This window comes from Hakea prostrata, chromosome 7, assembly GCF_041222555.1.
Source record: "Hakea prostrata isolate BN-2017 chromosome 7, UWA_Hpros_2, whole genome shotgun sequence".
Lineage (NCBI taxonomy): Eukaryota > Viridiplantae > Streptophyta > Magnoliopsida > Proteales > Proteaceae > Hakea > Hakea prostrata.
Genome location: NC_142606.1, coordinates 15,145,783 through 15,163,856, shown reverse-complemented (window position 1 = coordinate 15,163,856; position 18,074 = coordinate 15,145,783). Strand labels below are relative to the sequence as shown.

The 18,074-nt window shown below is 37.3% G+C and overlaps 2 protein-coding genes across 5 annotated transcripts in view; one reads left to right on the top strand and one right to left on the bottom strand.

The window, feature by feature from the left end:
• Window positions 1-1,648: 1,648 nt before the first annotated feature.
• Window positions 1,649-4,670, bottom strand: LOC149010088 (Galactose oxidase/kelch repeat superfamily protein). Its single transcript, XM_089164317.1, has one exon. It carries the CDS (start codon window positions 4,540-4,542, stop codon window positions 3,289-3,291), a length of 1,254 nt encoding a protein of 417 aa, XP_089020443.1. The 5' UTR covers window positions 4,543-4,670; the 3' UTR covers window positions 1,649-3,288.
• A 4,056-nt stretch (window positions 4,671-8,726) lies between these two features.
• Window positions 8,727-18,074, top strand: part of LOC149010087 (putative choline kinase 2) — a 29,775-nt gene continuing 20,427 nt past the window's right edge. The window contains exons 1-2 of one of the 4 annotated variants that reach the window (XM_089163583.1): window positions 8,727-9,079; window positions 12,786-13,102. In XM_089163583.1, the coding sequence (XP_089019709.1) occupies window positions 8,770-9,079; window positions 12,786-13,102 (627 nt within the window). In that variant the 5' untranslated portion in view covers window positions 8,727-8,769. The other 3 variants (XM_089163586.1, XM_089163584.1, XM_089163585.1) reach the window with 3 other exon arrangements.

The following is an 18,074-nucleotide window of genomic DNA, read 5'->3' as shown; positions in this document are numbered from 1 at the left end:
AAAAGTAGAAATAATAATTAGAAATATATCTTTAAAGCTCATCCTTTTTAGTCCCATAAAATGTCATTGTTGCCGAGTTCTTGACCTTTTTTCTACCTTCCTTTCTTTGTGTAGACGATAGAAAACGAAGTCCATGTTTGATGGCCAACCAATAATTCAGTCATTTGAATCTGATCCCTTTTATCTTTCACCAAACAATGATTATTCTCCAACTCTTCAAATTGACATCAGAAAATCCCTAAAAGGTACAATTCAAATTTGATATTCATTAATTATTTTATTTTTTATTTACTTATTTTAAAATAATTTTCTGTCTCTTTTTAAGTTCATTTAATATTCTAATTTAAAACCCCTATTTCAAGGTATCCATTCTTCAGTTCATGTTTTTGCGAAGAGGATCAAAGTCTGAATCTCTTCAAGACTTAGGGCAAAATCTTACTTTATATTTAAATTATATCCAACAAATGTCTCAAGAATAGTGGTCAAAATACATGTAAGCTCACTTGAGTTTTATAAAAATAATAATAATAATAATAATTAATTATATAAGTAACAAGATAATTACGTCGTTATGGCAACAACAAATTAAAAATAGATTCACGACTGTGGTGGTGATGAATTAAAAAAAACAAGAAAAAAATCAGTTGGGTCTTCCACGTACGTATACATATTTGTAAGGAACAGATTATATAATATGTAACAAAGGAAAGAATAAAAGATAATAAAAAATAGAAATTGCGCCACCTTAATTATATTTTTCAAATTCTATAAGGACTTCCCGTCTTTCTACCGTCAACATTAAGGATTTAGTTATTTCATCTTATATGACGAAGGAATTTTATCGTGTGAAATGGACCATTCAATTTTTTATAGATGAATAACACATGTTCTGATGTGTTACATCAAAGATTTGATTAAAAAAAAAAGTTAAATCAAAGAATTAAGATTAAATTAAAATAAAATATATTTTATCTTTTAAGTTTAATCTCAACTCTTTTATGTGATTCTTGGACATGTATTAATCATCCATAAGGAAATGAATGGAATGGATAAAATTCCAACAAACCTATCGACCAATCAATATTATAAAAAATAAAAAATAAAAACTTAATTTTAAATAAAGATATTGAGCACGTTTGATAACTTATCAAGTATTTATGATTCGAAAAATATCATAAGTAGTTCATTCTAAAAACGTTTTTTAGGCTTTTGATAAAACTTGTTTTTGGATGTAGAAAATTTGAAAATTGTAATAAAATTTACAAAATTTGTTATTGTTATGTTTAGAGTGTACAAAATTCTATAAATTCCCCTTCTAAAATTGTCTCACTTAAGCCAAAGCCACACTCAATTTTGTTTCTAAAAACAAACATGTCGGAAGTGCAATTTAGATTGTAAAAATCATGCAAAAGAAACGATTTTATCAAATGATTTACGATCAATTTTTCTGCTTTTCAAAGCAAGAAACACCATAAACTATTTTCTTAGTGGGTTAAGGCTTTGGCATTCTTGCTTATTCTTGTTGCCAGTTTTTTTTAAAGAAACCCTCTCTTTGTCCGCTTGTGGGGTGTTTTTTTTCTTCCTTGTTTCTTTTTTTTCGTTTTTTTTTTTTTTTTTTTTTTGTGTTTTTTTTGGTTTGGTTGATAAATATACTATTGTTTTGGTACAAGGATATTTTATTATCAGTACATCAAGAAACCAAAGGGGAAGATCCACTATAGTTGCACTACTAATAGAATAAGCAACGAAGAGCCAATTTGCCCTTACGGAGAATACTCTACTCCCCCTTTCAGGCTGTCATATCTAAATGTGGACCTTCTCTAATCTCTACCAATTGTACATTTTTTTTCATTTTTTTACTATTTAGGTAGAGAATCTAATTTTGAGTGCTGATAAATAAATTTAAAATAAATTATTTCTTAAATATGTGATGCAAAGATGACAACAAATGGCGTCATATGTTAATAGATAAAAATGTAATGAAGATACTTTCATACACCTTTTGTCAAAGCCCCTACTGAGGTATTTATGATAATGTGAGTACTAAGCACTCTCCACTCCAGCCCTTACCAGCCCCCATGGGCCTGAATTGTGAATCCAACATGGGTTGGTTCAAATCATCATGAACAAACTTGCACTAGTTGTGTGTAAAATTTTCTTTCATCCCACCAATCCCCATTCATTAATTCAGTCACAAAACAAAATCCCTTAGACAAGTAACACTGAGAAGGGTCAGAGAACCTTAACTTTCATTCCGAATAGAAACTGAATGGCAACATGTAATTCCATTGAATACAATTTGTTTTGAGGATGGCGAGGGCATAAAGGTAACCTTTCCTCGTATCAAGCGTTCAACGCTGTAACAAAGACACGACTAGGAAGTAATTACTCTTTAACAACATCGACCCCTGGGCCCTGACTACAACTTTGAAACCCTAAACCCGAGAAACAAAAGGATTTCGCAGGACAAGGCGTACTCAAAATTTCCAAACCTTGGGTTGGGTTGGGCTGGGTTGGGCCGTCAGGGCCTGGACCAAGAATTCCTAACCAAACCTAGGAATGCACGCACACACTCAAGAAGCCGGCTCTCATCGTCCCTGAAATCCCCAGCTCAGCCCACCTGATGTTGATTGTGCATCCACTATTCCACTTGGGCGAATTGCAGCATATCGCACTAACAGGCATTCAACATGCAATAATGTCTGATGAACGGCCGGTAGTAATGCAAACAAGATTGATCACCTCAAATCTTCTTCAACTAGGCTTATCGAGCGGTTTACATTAACCACAATCAACCGCAACCCATAGGTGGATATCTGGGTCGATATCATCACGCTTGGAACGTATACCACATTCCCACGTGGCAAAAGAGAAAGGTTTCTGGAAGTATGACTTTCCTTCCTCCCTTCCAATCGTGGAATTAGTCGCATTCGATATGAAGCCTGCGTAGCATATACGAAACCACTTTGCCTTTTGATGAAGCTGTCGGCCCACCACACATACTAGCCAACCCACGGGTTCACTTCGAAGTCACGCAACAGGATTCCCAGGTCACAAACTCAGACGGACACGGTTACACACTTACACCTTAACAACGGACAATTAAATATTAAAATTAATGTTTCCTCCACACATCTACAATGTGTCGTATTTCCATGCTGGCAGTTTATGCAGAGCTTACCTACCAGGCTACCAGCTAGCTAACCAGATTCTGTCTCAGTGTCTCTTGTCTCACACTGAGGGTAGCTAACCTTCACGTCCAGTCGTCCTTGCGTACATTAGTGGCCACTAGCACTCCACACAGACGCAGGCAGCGCGTCTGATAACCTCCGGCAAATCAACGCCTCTGCTCCACTCTCCTAGATCATTATCGTACACCAACACCAAACCTTCCTTGAATCCTCTACAGCTTCTACGGCTCCTCCTCAGCAAGTCATCTATGGATCCCATTACCTGCACCAGCACCACCTTATCCCCAACTCCCACGCAACCGAACCTAACGGTACTGTCCAATCTAACCTGCGCCGGAAGTGGCGGGATCTTCATCCGACACCATTCCCCAAATCCACCACTCTTTCTCCTCCCATCGTACCTCCAAAACGAGAGCTCCACGGCATGGCTAGCGAGGACGAAAATGTATCCTCCGGCGGCGCATGCTGCCACCACGCAACCCCCACCGGGCACCGCGCGGTGCCTCAACCACGTCTTGGCCTCCACATCGTACAAATCCATCGTGCTCGCGTATACGTGTGCTTCTGCTCCCGCACCACGTGTGGTCTCGAAATGTGGCCCACCGATTTTCAACCCTCCGATGGCGTAGAATACCCCATCTACGGTGGCACCGATGCAACCATACCGCCTTCTCGGCGCCTCCGTGGCGACGCGCCAACTATCGCTCTCAGGGTCGTATTCTTCCACTGCCGAGGTCCGAGCGGCTCCGCCAGACACGTAAACCTTGCCGGCGACGGCCGCAGCAGCAAACTTCTTTCTTGGAAATATCATCGGCGATCTCGGCGTAACAGTCCCGGTCCATGCGTCGTATCGAATCGTCGCGTTTCGACCGATAATGTATATCCGTCGTCCAATCGCCGTTAGACGCGCGTGCGAAAACGATCCATCGAACGTTTCTGGCGCTACAACCTCAACCGCAGGAAATAGTGTTGTCCTCCACACCGTGTCGATGTCAATTCGGTGGCTCGCTCCGTAGACTCCGAAATCTGTGAAAGCAACGGCAAATAGAGTTCTGTGAAGTTGGCCATGGCTGCGGCGGAGATCGTAGAAATCGGAAGAGTCCAGTATTTGAGACCACCGGCGGCAGACGAAGTAGGCGGAAGGCAGAGAACAAGGAGAGATTCTAGTGAGGCATTCGAGAAGGAGATCGTCGGGGAGAGAAGCAAACGTGGTTTCGTGATGGCGATTCTCCGGTTGAGACTTATCGGACACTCGTGTGACGAGAGTTGTTCCCTGGCGAGTTTCTTGTGGATTGGGAAAGCAGGATTTCACAAGCCATGAGAAGCCTCGAGAGTTGCAACTCTCGGCCATGGCTTAGTTACTGAGAAAGCGTTTCAGAAGAAGGGAAAAAAAAACCCCGAATAAAAAGATAGAGTGGCAATGTGATTTACGGATTTATCGGTCTTTATAGTTTTCACCCCAATCTTGTTCCCACCAGATGTCGATACTCCTTATTATACTTGGCGCTCGATTGGAATCGTAAATCAGTTGTGCGGCATCGAACGATTGGGAGTTGGCTATTTACGTTGGTTTTGGGTGCTCCCTAATCCTCGTCTACTAATTTGGACCATGTGGTTCCTATGTCTCTAGCTCCCAACCAATGCAAAAGAGAGGCACGAGATTCTACTCCGTGTCGCTAAGATCTTGTTAGGTACTCACTTAGGTTTAGGTTTAGTAACAATTCTCTACCAAAAAGAGGAGTTAGGTTGGTAACAGAAGATATACGAATCAGACGGTGGAGATATTCTCTGTTGCTATTGAGACGAAAGTTGATGGTGGAACCCGGTCAGACCAAATATAGATCCATCATGATATATGTAACGGAACGGACGGACAATATGGTTCGATAGAGTTTGACATGGTGGCCCACATGATCCGCGAAATCCTCCAATGAAAAAGCACGTGAGCGTATAATGCAAAGTAGACCATGCATGTGAGGTGAGGAGGGGACAGAAGGAAAAAGCCAAAGCAAACAAGATGATAATATCCTCACGCCGTTCCCATGTGAGACCATCCCTTGGAAAACTACAAAAGGCCAACTGTTTTCTTACCTTTTTTTTTTTTTCGTCCATCTTTTCCTTACCCGGTATGATTCGGCGCATATGTACTATTCTTGTTTTCATCCTTTTAATCCGGGTTCCTTGCAATTTCTTGGCTGCAAAATGATGACAATTTTTTCACCAAAAAAAAAAAAATGATGACAATTTCCACGAAGAATCCAATGAGAGATTTCCCTAGCTATCATGTTAGATTATCTTTTCCAAGAGAAATGATATAGTGTTATTCATCCTAAGGTGTTTTCCTTCTCTTCTTTAATTCTCCAAGAGAATAGTATTATCAACCTTTAATTTGCATTTTAAAGTGTAAAATATTATATTTTGTGCAAACGTTCTTACTAATACATTTTTTTTTTTTGTGGTAAGAAATTGACTGATACATTGAAAAACAAATATCAATATATCATTGTGGTTCTTAGGATAATACGTATATTTCACAATAAATTATAGACCCATGTATATTATAAGGGAGAACAAAATAAAATATGGTAGTGTACAAATAAAGACTTTTTTTTATTGATAACTGTACATTTATGACTTTGCTCACATTATATGCTAATGTCCCACCTCTATGGTGACAAGACATGTGCTCTCATTGCCCTATGGGCATGTAGACGGACCTTGCTTGTGTCATACGCATTAAATGCGCATGACACATTCAACAAGATCATCAATCCTCGGATTGAAATATCGATCTCGACTATGGAAAATTAATGGTTGAGGTCGAGATCTCGACCAAATTCCGATCCAACAGTTTGCTGAACCGTCTTGCCCATTTAATACGCAAGACTTGAGCAAAATGCATATAGACAAGGTTTTCAATAGGAAAATGTCCACAATGATAAGTGTTTTTTTTTCTTTCTTTCCTTTCAATAAAACAATTATAATAACAAAATGAATGGATTTTTTCTTTTTGCTCTAAAAATGAATGAGTAAATTTATCTTTTTTTTGTAGCCACAAAAATTTAAATAATAATAATAATATTATTATTTTTAATCAAAGACTCATTCCAAAAAACAAAAACAGGGATGGAAAAAATTACATTACTTATACTTATAGTAATTACATAGAAAACATAGGGTTTTTTTTTTTATCACATAAAAATAAAATATATTACTCAAAATAGTTATGTGAGTTACAGTTTTGCTCACTACTAAAATCCAGTACTACTACCATTACTACATGCAGCCCATAATGCTAACTAAGTCTAGTTTGATAGAAATGATGGGGATTTGAAACTACAAAACGTTGCTTCATGATAGTTAGTCAAAATACTAATCAAGTTTGATGTCAAAAGCATCGGCCAGGCTTGTTGACACAGTTTCGGCAACAAGTCAAACGCCATTTCCAAATTGCACCAAATTTCATATGATCTCATACTCATAGCTAATGTTATAGATAGACCCTCTTGAATTGCCCCTAACAATGCCTTCATGCTGTCATTGCCTTCGATTTTTCTTGTTGTGAGATGATAAAGGTTTTCACTTTCTACAATCCCCTTTTAAGTTTGTTAGATACCCCTGCACATAACAAATTGGGTAAGTGGATAGTTTTGATATAAGCCTTAGAATCATATTCTAGCAATGGGCATGGCATAAGAGAGTTCTCAAGTTCCAAATTGTGTCCTACATCAAAAGAATTAGAATGCCACATGTTACTTTCATTTTTCCATCTATTAACATTGGTTAAAATGTTGCAGTGGTTAGGTTTTTGTTTTTTGAAAATAACATTATTTATCTCTTTCCAAATAAAATAACATTGTATTATAAAATTCAGAAAGAACCATAGTGTTAATTGCATAATTTTATATAGAATGATAAATGCAATTAGATGTATCTAGTAAGGTTGTCAATTGTGTATTGATATCGTTTTACCGTACTGAACCACGCCATTTAAACCAATTGTACAACACCGTTTTCAAATTCAATGTAGTATGTACCGAAACCATTTTTTGGAATTTGATACGTTACGGTTTTATTTTTAAGTAGCATGCCATTGATATGTACCAAATTACTGTATCGAATTTGACATTGTTCTATCTATGTTGGGTATAATTTAATGTCTAATCCATCTTGACATTGTTTATGAGAAAAATGAAAAATGGACTTTAAATGATGAAAAGCTATATATAATATAAATAATATAATTATATTATTCTTCTTCTTCATAATTGTAAATTCGAACAATTAAAATATTAACTAAAATACCATATTACACAACTAATACCATAAACACTCTTAGGTTGTATAGTGAAGAAAATTAGAATCAGATTACTCTACACATTTGCAGAAGGAATCCACCAAGTCATAGTAGAATCAGATTGTCAAGTGGTGATTAATTTGCTTATGAATGAGTCATTAATTCCACCCCATGAAATTAGGCCCATTGTCTTTGATATCTTACTCCTTAGATCTGTTTTGGAGGAATGTTCATTCTGTCATATTCCTAGGTTGGTTAACTATGCTACTGACCACCTAGCAAGGAGGGCTCGGTTTCGACTACGACTCAATGGCCTGTATCCACTCCTTGGTTACAGAATTGATGTAACTCTGTAACTTCGGCTCAGTCTCAATAAAATGGACTTCATTATAAAAAAAAATAAAAAAAAATAAAAGAAGAAAGAAAGAAAGAAAAAGAAGAAGAAGAGAAAAAAGAAAAAAAAGAATAATGGGTTTTTTTAATCTTACCATAGCCTATACCAAATCATATTGTTTTTTCTCATATCATTTTAATATCAAAACGTACAGTACTGTTTAAAAAAAAAATACTATTTTCATATATGATAGTATAATATATACATTATACGATTTTAGTATGAGGGTTTGAAATTTGATACGGTACAGTACTGTATTGAATTGACACCCTTACTATATAGGAGATGGTTAGAATCATCCAAAACATACATTACAATTAAAATTATTAAATCATTTATAGAACGCATACATGTATAATAATAACGTCATAAAGTACGAATGAAACAATTTGCTTTGTGTACCTAGGGAAGTTGGATAGGCAATTAATAAGACTGTCACTCAGTCACTCACTATAAAAAGACATGATTGAAAACATCTCATTCTCTGTTTCGAATTAATTTCAATTTTATTCATTTACAAATAGATCGAGCTGATGGAAAACGTTTGATCTTCTTATCCAAGTGGGATCATAAAGAACATAAACAAGCAAGCATTCAAGTGTGAAGATTCCCAACCTATTTTTGGGTTGTTTAAGAAAAGATAAATATGGCAATGGTACGAAACGCGTATCGCTTTGGTCTTCAGGTTTGTATCGTACCGGACGGCCATAAATTTATTTTTCCCCCTTGTGACCTCCCAAATTACTAAAATATCCTTATATTGTTTTTTTTTGCGACGGATGCAGAATCTACTGTCCCCACCATTTCAACACGGATAAGGCCATAATGGCGGGAGCGAAAATCAGCCTTCAAATTTCGTTGTGGAAAAATCTCTCTCGCTCTCTCTAATGGCGACGTTCTCCATAACTCCGATGTCCCATTACTTCTCGACTTTAAACGCTTCAAAATTGTATTCATTTCGCCCAATTTGTATCAATCCAACCACGAATTCCGGTGAATTTCTTCATCAACAGAAGCATGCTTTACCTAGGAGAGAATTCCTGAAAGGAATCAGTTTGATTCCTATTCTGTGGAAAGAACCTCCAATTTCAGAAGCACGAGAAGTAGAAGTCGGTTCCTATCTCCCACCTGCGCCTTCTGATCCTTCTTTCGTCCTCTTCAAGGCCACTTCCAAGGATACTCCTGCTCTTCGTGCAGGTATGGCACTCGTGCTTGCTTTTTGAGACTTAGGGTTTCCCCTACTTGATACATTACTTCTTTGATGTTGTCTTAGTCCTATTCTGCGCTCGGGATTTTAGGGTTTTTATTTTGTATTTATTTTTTGATTGAGTACAATTGCATCGCAATGCCAGTAGGAACTGAACTACGAAATTTCACTCTGTGAAAACTAACGTGATAATCCATTAATCTGATCTGATCACATACCGTGATGTTTTCCGTCCCAATTCAAGAAGAAGCTATTGTTCGTTGGAAATGGAAGAGCAACGGACAAGATTGAGTCAACTAATATTTCAAAATGAGTTGGAGGATTTGTATAGGAAGCGATAAGTAATCAGAGATAGACTAATACAGGGTTAAGATTAGGAAGACTACGAGAGACATGACCTGGAAATATATTGGGTGAGATGGAGAAGCATTAGGGGCATCAGACACCCTTTGGATTTTATTGAATGATTATGCCTTTCACATCATGGCTCATGGTATTTGGGAAGAGATGTATTCCTTCAGAATTTTGCAAGCCTAATGGCCCTAGGACGCTTTGGACAAAGTGTAAATTGAGTCTACAGTTTTCCTTTTCTAAATCAAGAACAGGAGGAGAAATTTTTTTAGGGCTATCCACCCGACATGCATTATAAAGTGTTCTTATCATCCCCCAGCATTTGCACTCTTGAAGAAAATTATTTCTGTAGCACTGGGGAATCCTCCCCAAACCCTCCTTGGGTTCAACCTTAAACTCAAAGTTAGATATACGTTACTCTATTAAATAGGAACCTGTGTGCTCTTGAAGAGAATTATTTCTGTAGCACTGGGGAATCCTCCCCAAACCCTCCTTGGGTTCAACCTTAAACTCAAAGTTAGATATACGTTACTCTATTAAATAGGAACCTGTGTGCGTACTTAGTTTTTATAAGATTTCTTCTTATCCTCAAAGGTCTGCCCCTTCATCTCTTTCCAGATAGCCAAGATTGCTGCAAATAACATCATTCTTCCTAGTCGTTTCTTTTTTGGGCCCAAGTTTTGAAGCAGGCCATCTAGAGAACAACCCTTTAGTCTCCATGGGCATTTCACTGGACCTGAAGGTGAATTTGCTTTGCAAAAAGTAAATAGTTTTCTGGTTCTCTTTTTAAGCTTCACAAAACACATATCTGCTGGGTAAATGATGCCCATTATGTTAAAGAGCTTTATAATTTCAAGCAGCTCACAAATTCCCTCTCTTTTTATTATGTTATTATTTTTTTTAATTTTTTTGGGGGTGGGGGAGGGGGTGGGTTTATGGGTCACCTTATAATACTAAAAGCCCCCGTTTTGCCAAGTGTCAGTTTCTCTTGTGTACCTTGTCTGTCCCCAGTGATAATTCCTCAAGAAATTGGTTCAAGGCAATTTATGTTTTTCCAATTCAGTCAGAGTCCCTAAAGTTCTGGTAAACTACAAATCCTCTCCTTCATCCATACACTTATATAACTGACCTAACCTTACTCAAAGTCTGAATTAAGAGTGGGAACTCACATATAGTTCCCTTCCCACTCCAATTGTCTTCCACAATCCAACTCTCTCCATTCCCAATCTGATGTCTCCAAATGCTCATCGTGTTCTTTCATAATATTCCTTCCAAATACCCACTTCACGTGATACTCTCACTCTCTTTCAGAATTGGAGCCTCCAAGCCCCAACCAGTACTCACTCTCCCATAACCCTCTGTAAGGCTTCTTTCTCGTATTCAGACCTCCAAAGCCATTTACATTCAAAAGACTCATTCAACACTTAATTCCTTCACCCTTTCAATCCCAACCTCTTTTTGACTTATACATAGCATTCCTTCCCATCCCAGTGTAATTTTGTACCACCTTGATTTCCATGTGGTCAAAAATCTTTTTGTGTTATTTCAAATCTGTTAACCACCATCACCAGCATCCTCACGATAGACATTAAACATAATGCATTGTAGTTATTTCAATTTTGATCTGGTCAATTGATCTCCCAGTAAAAGTATGTTCTTTCACTTTACTCTCTGTTTCCTCACTTGACAACTAAAGTGGTTGTTACTCTTGTGGCATCACTTAAACTTCCCTCCGACTTTTGTCTATAGATGAACTAATCCATGTGGATGGTGGCTTCACATGAGTCATCAACACTCATAATGCTACTCAAATTTTTTTTGGTTAGTACCAGATACACAAAGGGGCAGAAGTTCATGAGGACTAATGAATGAAAAATAATTATATGTTCATTTGATGAATTGAAGAAATGTCTGCAGAATTATGATGTGATACTGTAGACAAAGCTAATGTTGCCAATTGTGAATGGTGATCAATTTGTCATTGGCATTGTGAAGTTTGGAAGTAGGAAGCAAAGCAAGGATTTCATTATCATTATCGGGTATCAAATGCAGTAGCCTTGGCCTGGCTGCATCAACATGATCCACTTTGGGAACCCAGACCAAGAGATAGGCCTAAACCGGATTTGTGGTCTGGAAAAAAAGCTGGAATTAGTAATATTAGTATTACTTTATTTTAAGTATTATAATTATTTGGGTTGATTACGTAGAATATCTTATAAGTCGTTTGCTTTTCTCAGCTAATAGCCTAGTTTGACAGTTTCCTATTTGATTGGTTTCTATTCCAGAGAAGTTTCTATTTCTGAGACAAGGGCTATTGCCTATTTATTATGTAACTGTACGAGGACTCCTCAGTTTTAAGTTTCGAGTTTTGGGTTATTGATTAATAAAGAAGTTTAGTAGATAATCAGCATGTTTGATTGCTCCCTTCCCCTTCTCCCTCCTATTTTTTTAATAATTCTCTTTCAGTGCAGCTCATCTTAGCAGGCCTTCTTGGGCTCTGCATTAGTATTGTATTGGAGGGGTGATTTTATATGACATATCGTATTGTATTGAAGAAACACAAGATACGCATGGAAACAGTCAATAAATTTATGGATGTGCTTACAATACATAGAAAATAAAATTTTGAAGCATAAAACACCTTATTATGCAATATGTGAATATGTATGGCAGCTTGATGCAAGGATTTGCATTGCTGTTACCCGTCAAGTGATGCATTAAAAAGAACAAAAAGAGAGAACCTGGCCGTTCTGATATTTCTTCTTGTCACGTCTTCTTATGTCAATGGATGGCTGGTTTATCTACAAGCAAACATAGTGAAGAAGGGTACGAAATCTAACAAGAGGAGCAAAATTTTAGAAAGCCATGTTGTGGGGACCATGATCAGAGCTCAGATCAATATTAATTATTGTGTATCTGATCCATTATGGATCTACTGATAGACAGTAATTACTGATCCATTATGGATCTACTGATCCATGGAGACCATGAAGATGAGTTAACTTTGACCTCGGTCACCCACAATCATTAGTATTGGCTGTTGCATGAAACTATTATATTTTTGTTAATCATGGGAGTAATTACATGGAATGATCGTCTACTCAAAAGAAACATCTCTGGTTATCCAACCCAATGCTTTATCGGGCATCCCAAATTCCAGTTGAGCATCCCACAATACTAACGGTCCCGTGGTGAGAATTTGGAAAGTTTTTTCCATTTCTAATTTTATTTTGTGGGGGTAGTGATTTTAGGTGCATTTTTTTCTTTTCAGAAACCTTTCATTACTATTCCATTATTGAAATAATCCTCTGAACATTCTTATGGCTTTTAATTTTTCCTCTATAGGAAATGTGCAGCCTTATGAGTTCCTCCTCCCAGCTACTTGGAAGCAGATGCGTGTGGCAAACATACTATCTGGAAATTATTGCCAACCCAAGTGCGCAGAACCTTGGGTGGAGGTGAAATTTGAAGATGAGAAGCAGGGGAAAGTCCAGGTGGTGGCTTCTCCATTGATACGCTTGACTAACAAACCCAGTGCTACAATAGAAGAAATTGGTAGCCCTGAAAAGTTGATTGCATCACTTGGTCCCTTTGTCACTGGAAGCACATATGATCCTGATGAACTCGTCGAAACTGGCGTTGAAAAGCGTGGCAATCAGACGGTATCTTCCTCCTCCTCATTATATATTTTGGTCTTCTATATAGTTTTTGGCTGGTTCCACACCTTTATCATGTCATTTACTCATACAGATTCGTTACACTCTGAATTCCTTAGCGAAGTAATCAATTCAAATTGAGAGGGTGCAGATATGTTTGTCACTTGGTCCCTAGTTGGTACTTGTTGTAAATCACAGCTGTTGACAAGTAGGAGTTATTAGAGACAGTTGAGAAATCAATCTACATGTTTGCTTTCACTATCTTATTTTAGGAACAAAAACAATGTATTTAGAGTTTTTGTGTGGATCCAGAGTCCAGAAACTGCTTGGTGCAAACCTTTTGCATCATTTTCATGCAATTAGATGATAGCTTTTTGACGAGGCTCAGTTTTCAGATTGTATAAGTTATTTGAGTATTATGGAAATCCATTCCCTCATTTTAGTAATTGAAATCTGCACTGAAATTGTGTAGTTTGATTTCTATTAAGGTGTTGGTGGGTCTGGTGGTGATGTAATATTTTGTCTGGCTATGGGTATTTTACCAATTCGTAGTTGCTTGCACTTCCACAATCCATATCAAACATAAAGCAATTCACTAGATGCCTGCTTGGAAATCTAGTGATGGCTTTAGATGCAAAGAAAAGGATTCCAAGAGTTATCAGCAAGCCCGGGTAAATGAACTGCCACAGTGACATGACAAACATTGTTTGGCTATAATCCAACTTCATTATTATCCCATAGGAATCACATATACCCCTGCTCAACTTATCCTGTTGGATCATTTGAGGTAACCATACCCAAATGGTTCGCTCTTTGTTCATCCTCCTGAATCTCTTTTAGGATGTGCTCAAGTTTCTGTAAATGAGTTTGCATGCCACGAAACTTCAGATTGATCTTAGATTTGTGTGTGTTTTTTTGCTCAACCCTGAAATGAAGAACAAAGTGAAAAACATATAATACCTTAAGGGCTCTGTAATGACTCATATTATTTTCCCTTTTGTTGCATGCAGTACTACACATATGTGCTGGAGACTCCATTTGCCTTGACAGGTTCACACAATCTTGCTAAAGCTACTGCCAAGGGAAACACAGTCATCTTATTTGTAGCAAGTGCCAATGATAAACAGTGGCAAACATCTCAGAAAACTCTCAAAACCATGCTTGAATCCTTCCAAGTGTAGTTTTTTTTTGGCAGAAAGAATAAATAGTTATACTCGTCTATTTATTTATTTCAATTGTCATTTCATCCGCCAAGCGATGGTCTCCCTGCCAGTCCTAGAGTTTAACATTCCATCCACCAAGGGAATTTTAACCTTAGACAAGATGCTTCATGAGACAATGAATCACCAATGGAACACCCTTGGGGTTGTTGAGAAGATATTGTATATTTAAATTTCAAATTAATTACTAATGTTTATTTTAGCTATATTATGTAATTGTGATTAATATAAATTCCTGGTGGCTAATTTGAGTAGTTTATTATTAATGCGAAGTAGCTAAAAAAGGGACATATAGCATTGGTTGACTAGAAAATCTATGAAAACGGTTAATGCTATGGTCTTTTTTGTGTTTTCTTTTATTCATTTCTAACCAACCAAACACAGCCTTAGTTTGACGGCCATTGACCGGGTTCTATGGAGATCCCAGCCGCCAGCGCACACACCACCTTTATCAACCACCTTTATCCAATCGATTACATCGTGAACCGGATCTGATTGTGCGAATAAAAAAATTTCCGCGAAAGCAACGACGCTAAAGTATTGAAAAACAATTTGTTAAAAAAGTTTTAATGCATGAATTTCAGGCATCACCGTTCCCGTCACTGACAGCGAGGTTGGATCGGATCGAATTTCCCCAAGAAGATGACAGCGAGTCATACATGAATGAATTTCTTAAACAGGTGACTGCAAAACTAACTCTTGTGTGTTCTTTCTCTCTCTCTCTCTCTCATCCACCGCCACATCTCACTCTTCAGCAGCTTCCAGGAGGACAACAGCGTCATACAATTTTCACGCTTTCCGTTGCCTTGATTCGACCCCTGCAAGATTTGAAAGTTTCCCTGTCAATATTAGCTTCCGGTTCTTAGAGGTGAGAAGCTGTTTGATCTGTAATCGATTCAAGAATAGGGGAAGGTATCTTGATTCGGAAATCTTCATTTTATTGGCCATTCCTTCGATTAGGGCTTCTTTCTATCGTTTTTCATTATTTTCTTGTTGGGATTGGTTTTGTTGTCTAGCTTGTTTATTTGGATTCAGGTTGGACATAAACTAATGCCTCTGCATGTTTGGCTTTTTCCTTCACCTGTTTTCATTGTTACACATCTGTTGCCTGTTGTTGAATTATTTTGTTTGTCTTGATGTTATATGTTTTTATGTGTTGTGTGACCTGAAACATGCAAAACTAATGTGAATATTCTATGAATTGGTAATTAGTTACGTAAGCTTTGTTGAGTAAAAGGCAACCAAAATAATGGCATTTTCTACAAACGAAATAGTAATAGACGGTGCAAATACTGGTGCATCATAAGTGACTTTTTGTTGGGGGTGAATATCTCAATTAATGTTTTCCAAGGACCTCATACTCATTGAAAATACTTAGAAATAACGAATTGGTTGTGATGTGGAATTGTGGAGAAATTGTCTATGTTGCATATCCCCATGATTTCAAGTGGGGACAGTAGTTAGGGATGCTGCTTTACTCTGTCCTGAAGGGGATGATGTTCTGATCCTGTCTTTGTTGTCTGGGAATGAACTTCATCCACATGACTTGTTTGCTTGCCTTTATTTGTAATTTTCCTTGTAATCATACAGTGATATGGATTTGGAGGTACAGAACAAAGTAGAAGAGAAGAGAAACGGATAACTCCTCTCACAATCGATTCATATTAACTCAACAACACTTTATCCCAACTAAACAGGTGAAACTATAGGGATCCTGCTTTAGCACTCAACTGTATGCTGACCATATTTGTTGGGAACACCAATCGATGCAAATTTTTTCCTTTGCCTCTTCTTTCAAATTCATTTCAGGTTTGCCGCTTGCTCTTTCTTCTCTTGAATCTGAATTCTAAATCTTCTCCTTAATTGTGTATCCCAAAGATCCTCATCCCACATGGACAAGGCCTCTTCAAACATTTCTCTCAATTTATCAATGAATTGTAGCTGTTTCAATGCAGCCAAGAGATTGAAAATACCGCTATGCTTGTTGAAATTGAGGAAAAATGAAATCAAAGAAGAAAATTCCAATGACTCAACAATGCTGCCTGTGCCAAAACCAATGCCTTGTGGCACAGATTTATCACTTAATCCACCAATTGAATTTGTAAAAATTACAAGCCTTCCCAACTAAAACAAGCCCCAAGAAAAGTAATGGTGATGACCTAATTTCCTGCAATGCAATGTTTCTAATCACCAATTGCTGGTCCCAAAATTTATCGACCTTATTGGTACCACTCAATAAATTGATTATGCTTCTGCAGTTGATGGGAAATTATCTGGCTATCTTATTTGCCAAATGAGTAGTGGTCTTAGGTGTGACCTAATTGCTTTTCTGAGATTCACATCCAGTACAAGACTTTGTAGCTTTGAGACGTAGTTCCCTTCCCCCCTGTTACTTTGGTTGTTTTAGCCTGCTCTTCTTCAGTTGTTTACCTCTTCTTGTCCTTTATAATAAGCAACTTCTTGTAAAGAATTTTAAAAAGTTTACAGGATCATGATTAGCCATTCAGTCCTACTTCTTTATAACATCTTAGGTTCTTATGCTATGGCCCTGAAAATCAGAATTCCCATTTTGTTCCCACTTGACAATGATTTGAGAAAACTATTTAAAATTGAACCAGAACAGTGAGATTTCTTCTGAATGAAACTGAATAGCCTTTAAATGTAACAAAAGTTTTGCTAGAGAGATTAGCTTTTTTTTCTCCCAAGAAGTGGCATAAAGGGAAGTGATAGAGATGGATCCGAACATAACTTCAATTGATAGGAGACAGTAAAAATGAAACAATTTAATTGTCTGATTTGACAATCAAACTCTAATGGGGATTCTTCCTTATGTTCCTTCTCTGCATTAACATGTAGACATCGAGTGTAGAAGAAGGGCCAATGTTCATCCTAAATTTGCGGTTTGACAAATTTATATGCTACATGTGTAATTTTCATCAAGTTTCACTGGTACTTCGTATCATGGTTTCAGATGTCAATCTCAATAGGGATCTTGGTCCCTCAAAAAATTTATATCTAGTAAAAATCCTTGATCAACTTGACCCAACTCGAGGGCCCTTTTCGGTGGCTATTAGGGCTTCGTTTGAGCTAGAATTTGGTATTTAGTCTATTTTAGGCTTTCTAAGCATAGTGGTGGCTTTACAGTATATATGAGTTCCTACTCAACCTAGCTTTGAAACTGATATGTTGAGTGAGTTAATATGCAAACTTATCAAACATGAAATAACAACCATTACTTGATAATAAATGAAAACATAAAGGTTTAAAGTCAAATAATACATCAAACATGTTTGGTTGTTCACGATTTCACCTTACAGCATTGGTGTACACATAAGTCACACCATGAGAGCACAAGATTAAAATCAATGACTAAGAAACTCTTCCAACTTCTACTCCACCAGCACCAGCACCAGCACCACCTCCATCAATGTAGAATGTAGTTTTTGAAAAATATGAAGTTTGGGAAGTATATCATCTTGCTTCAAGATTGGCTTCAAAAACTGTATATCTTTGTTCTAGATGAGCTAAATAGATTGTTGATGCACCACAAGTAGAGATGTAACCAACTTTCCATCAAAAAATCCGGCCAAACCAAGAAAAGGCAGGAGTGTTGAGACAGGTCAAGATCGAGATATCTTGTCTCGTCTCGACCGAGATATGGCATTTTTAGAGACTAGGTTGAACTGAGATCTTGCGAGATATGAGATCTCGAGTTGACCAAGATCTCGGTTGAGATCTTGTATTTTTCTGGGATCATC

What these genes read in the sequence shown, in the direction of transcription:
- LOC149010088 (XM_089164317.1), bottom strand. Translation starts at nt 4,542, where the DNA reads ATGGCCGAGAGTTGCAACTCTCGAGGCTTCTCATGGCTTGTGAAATCC.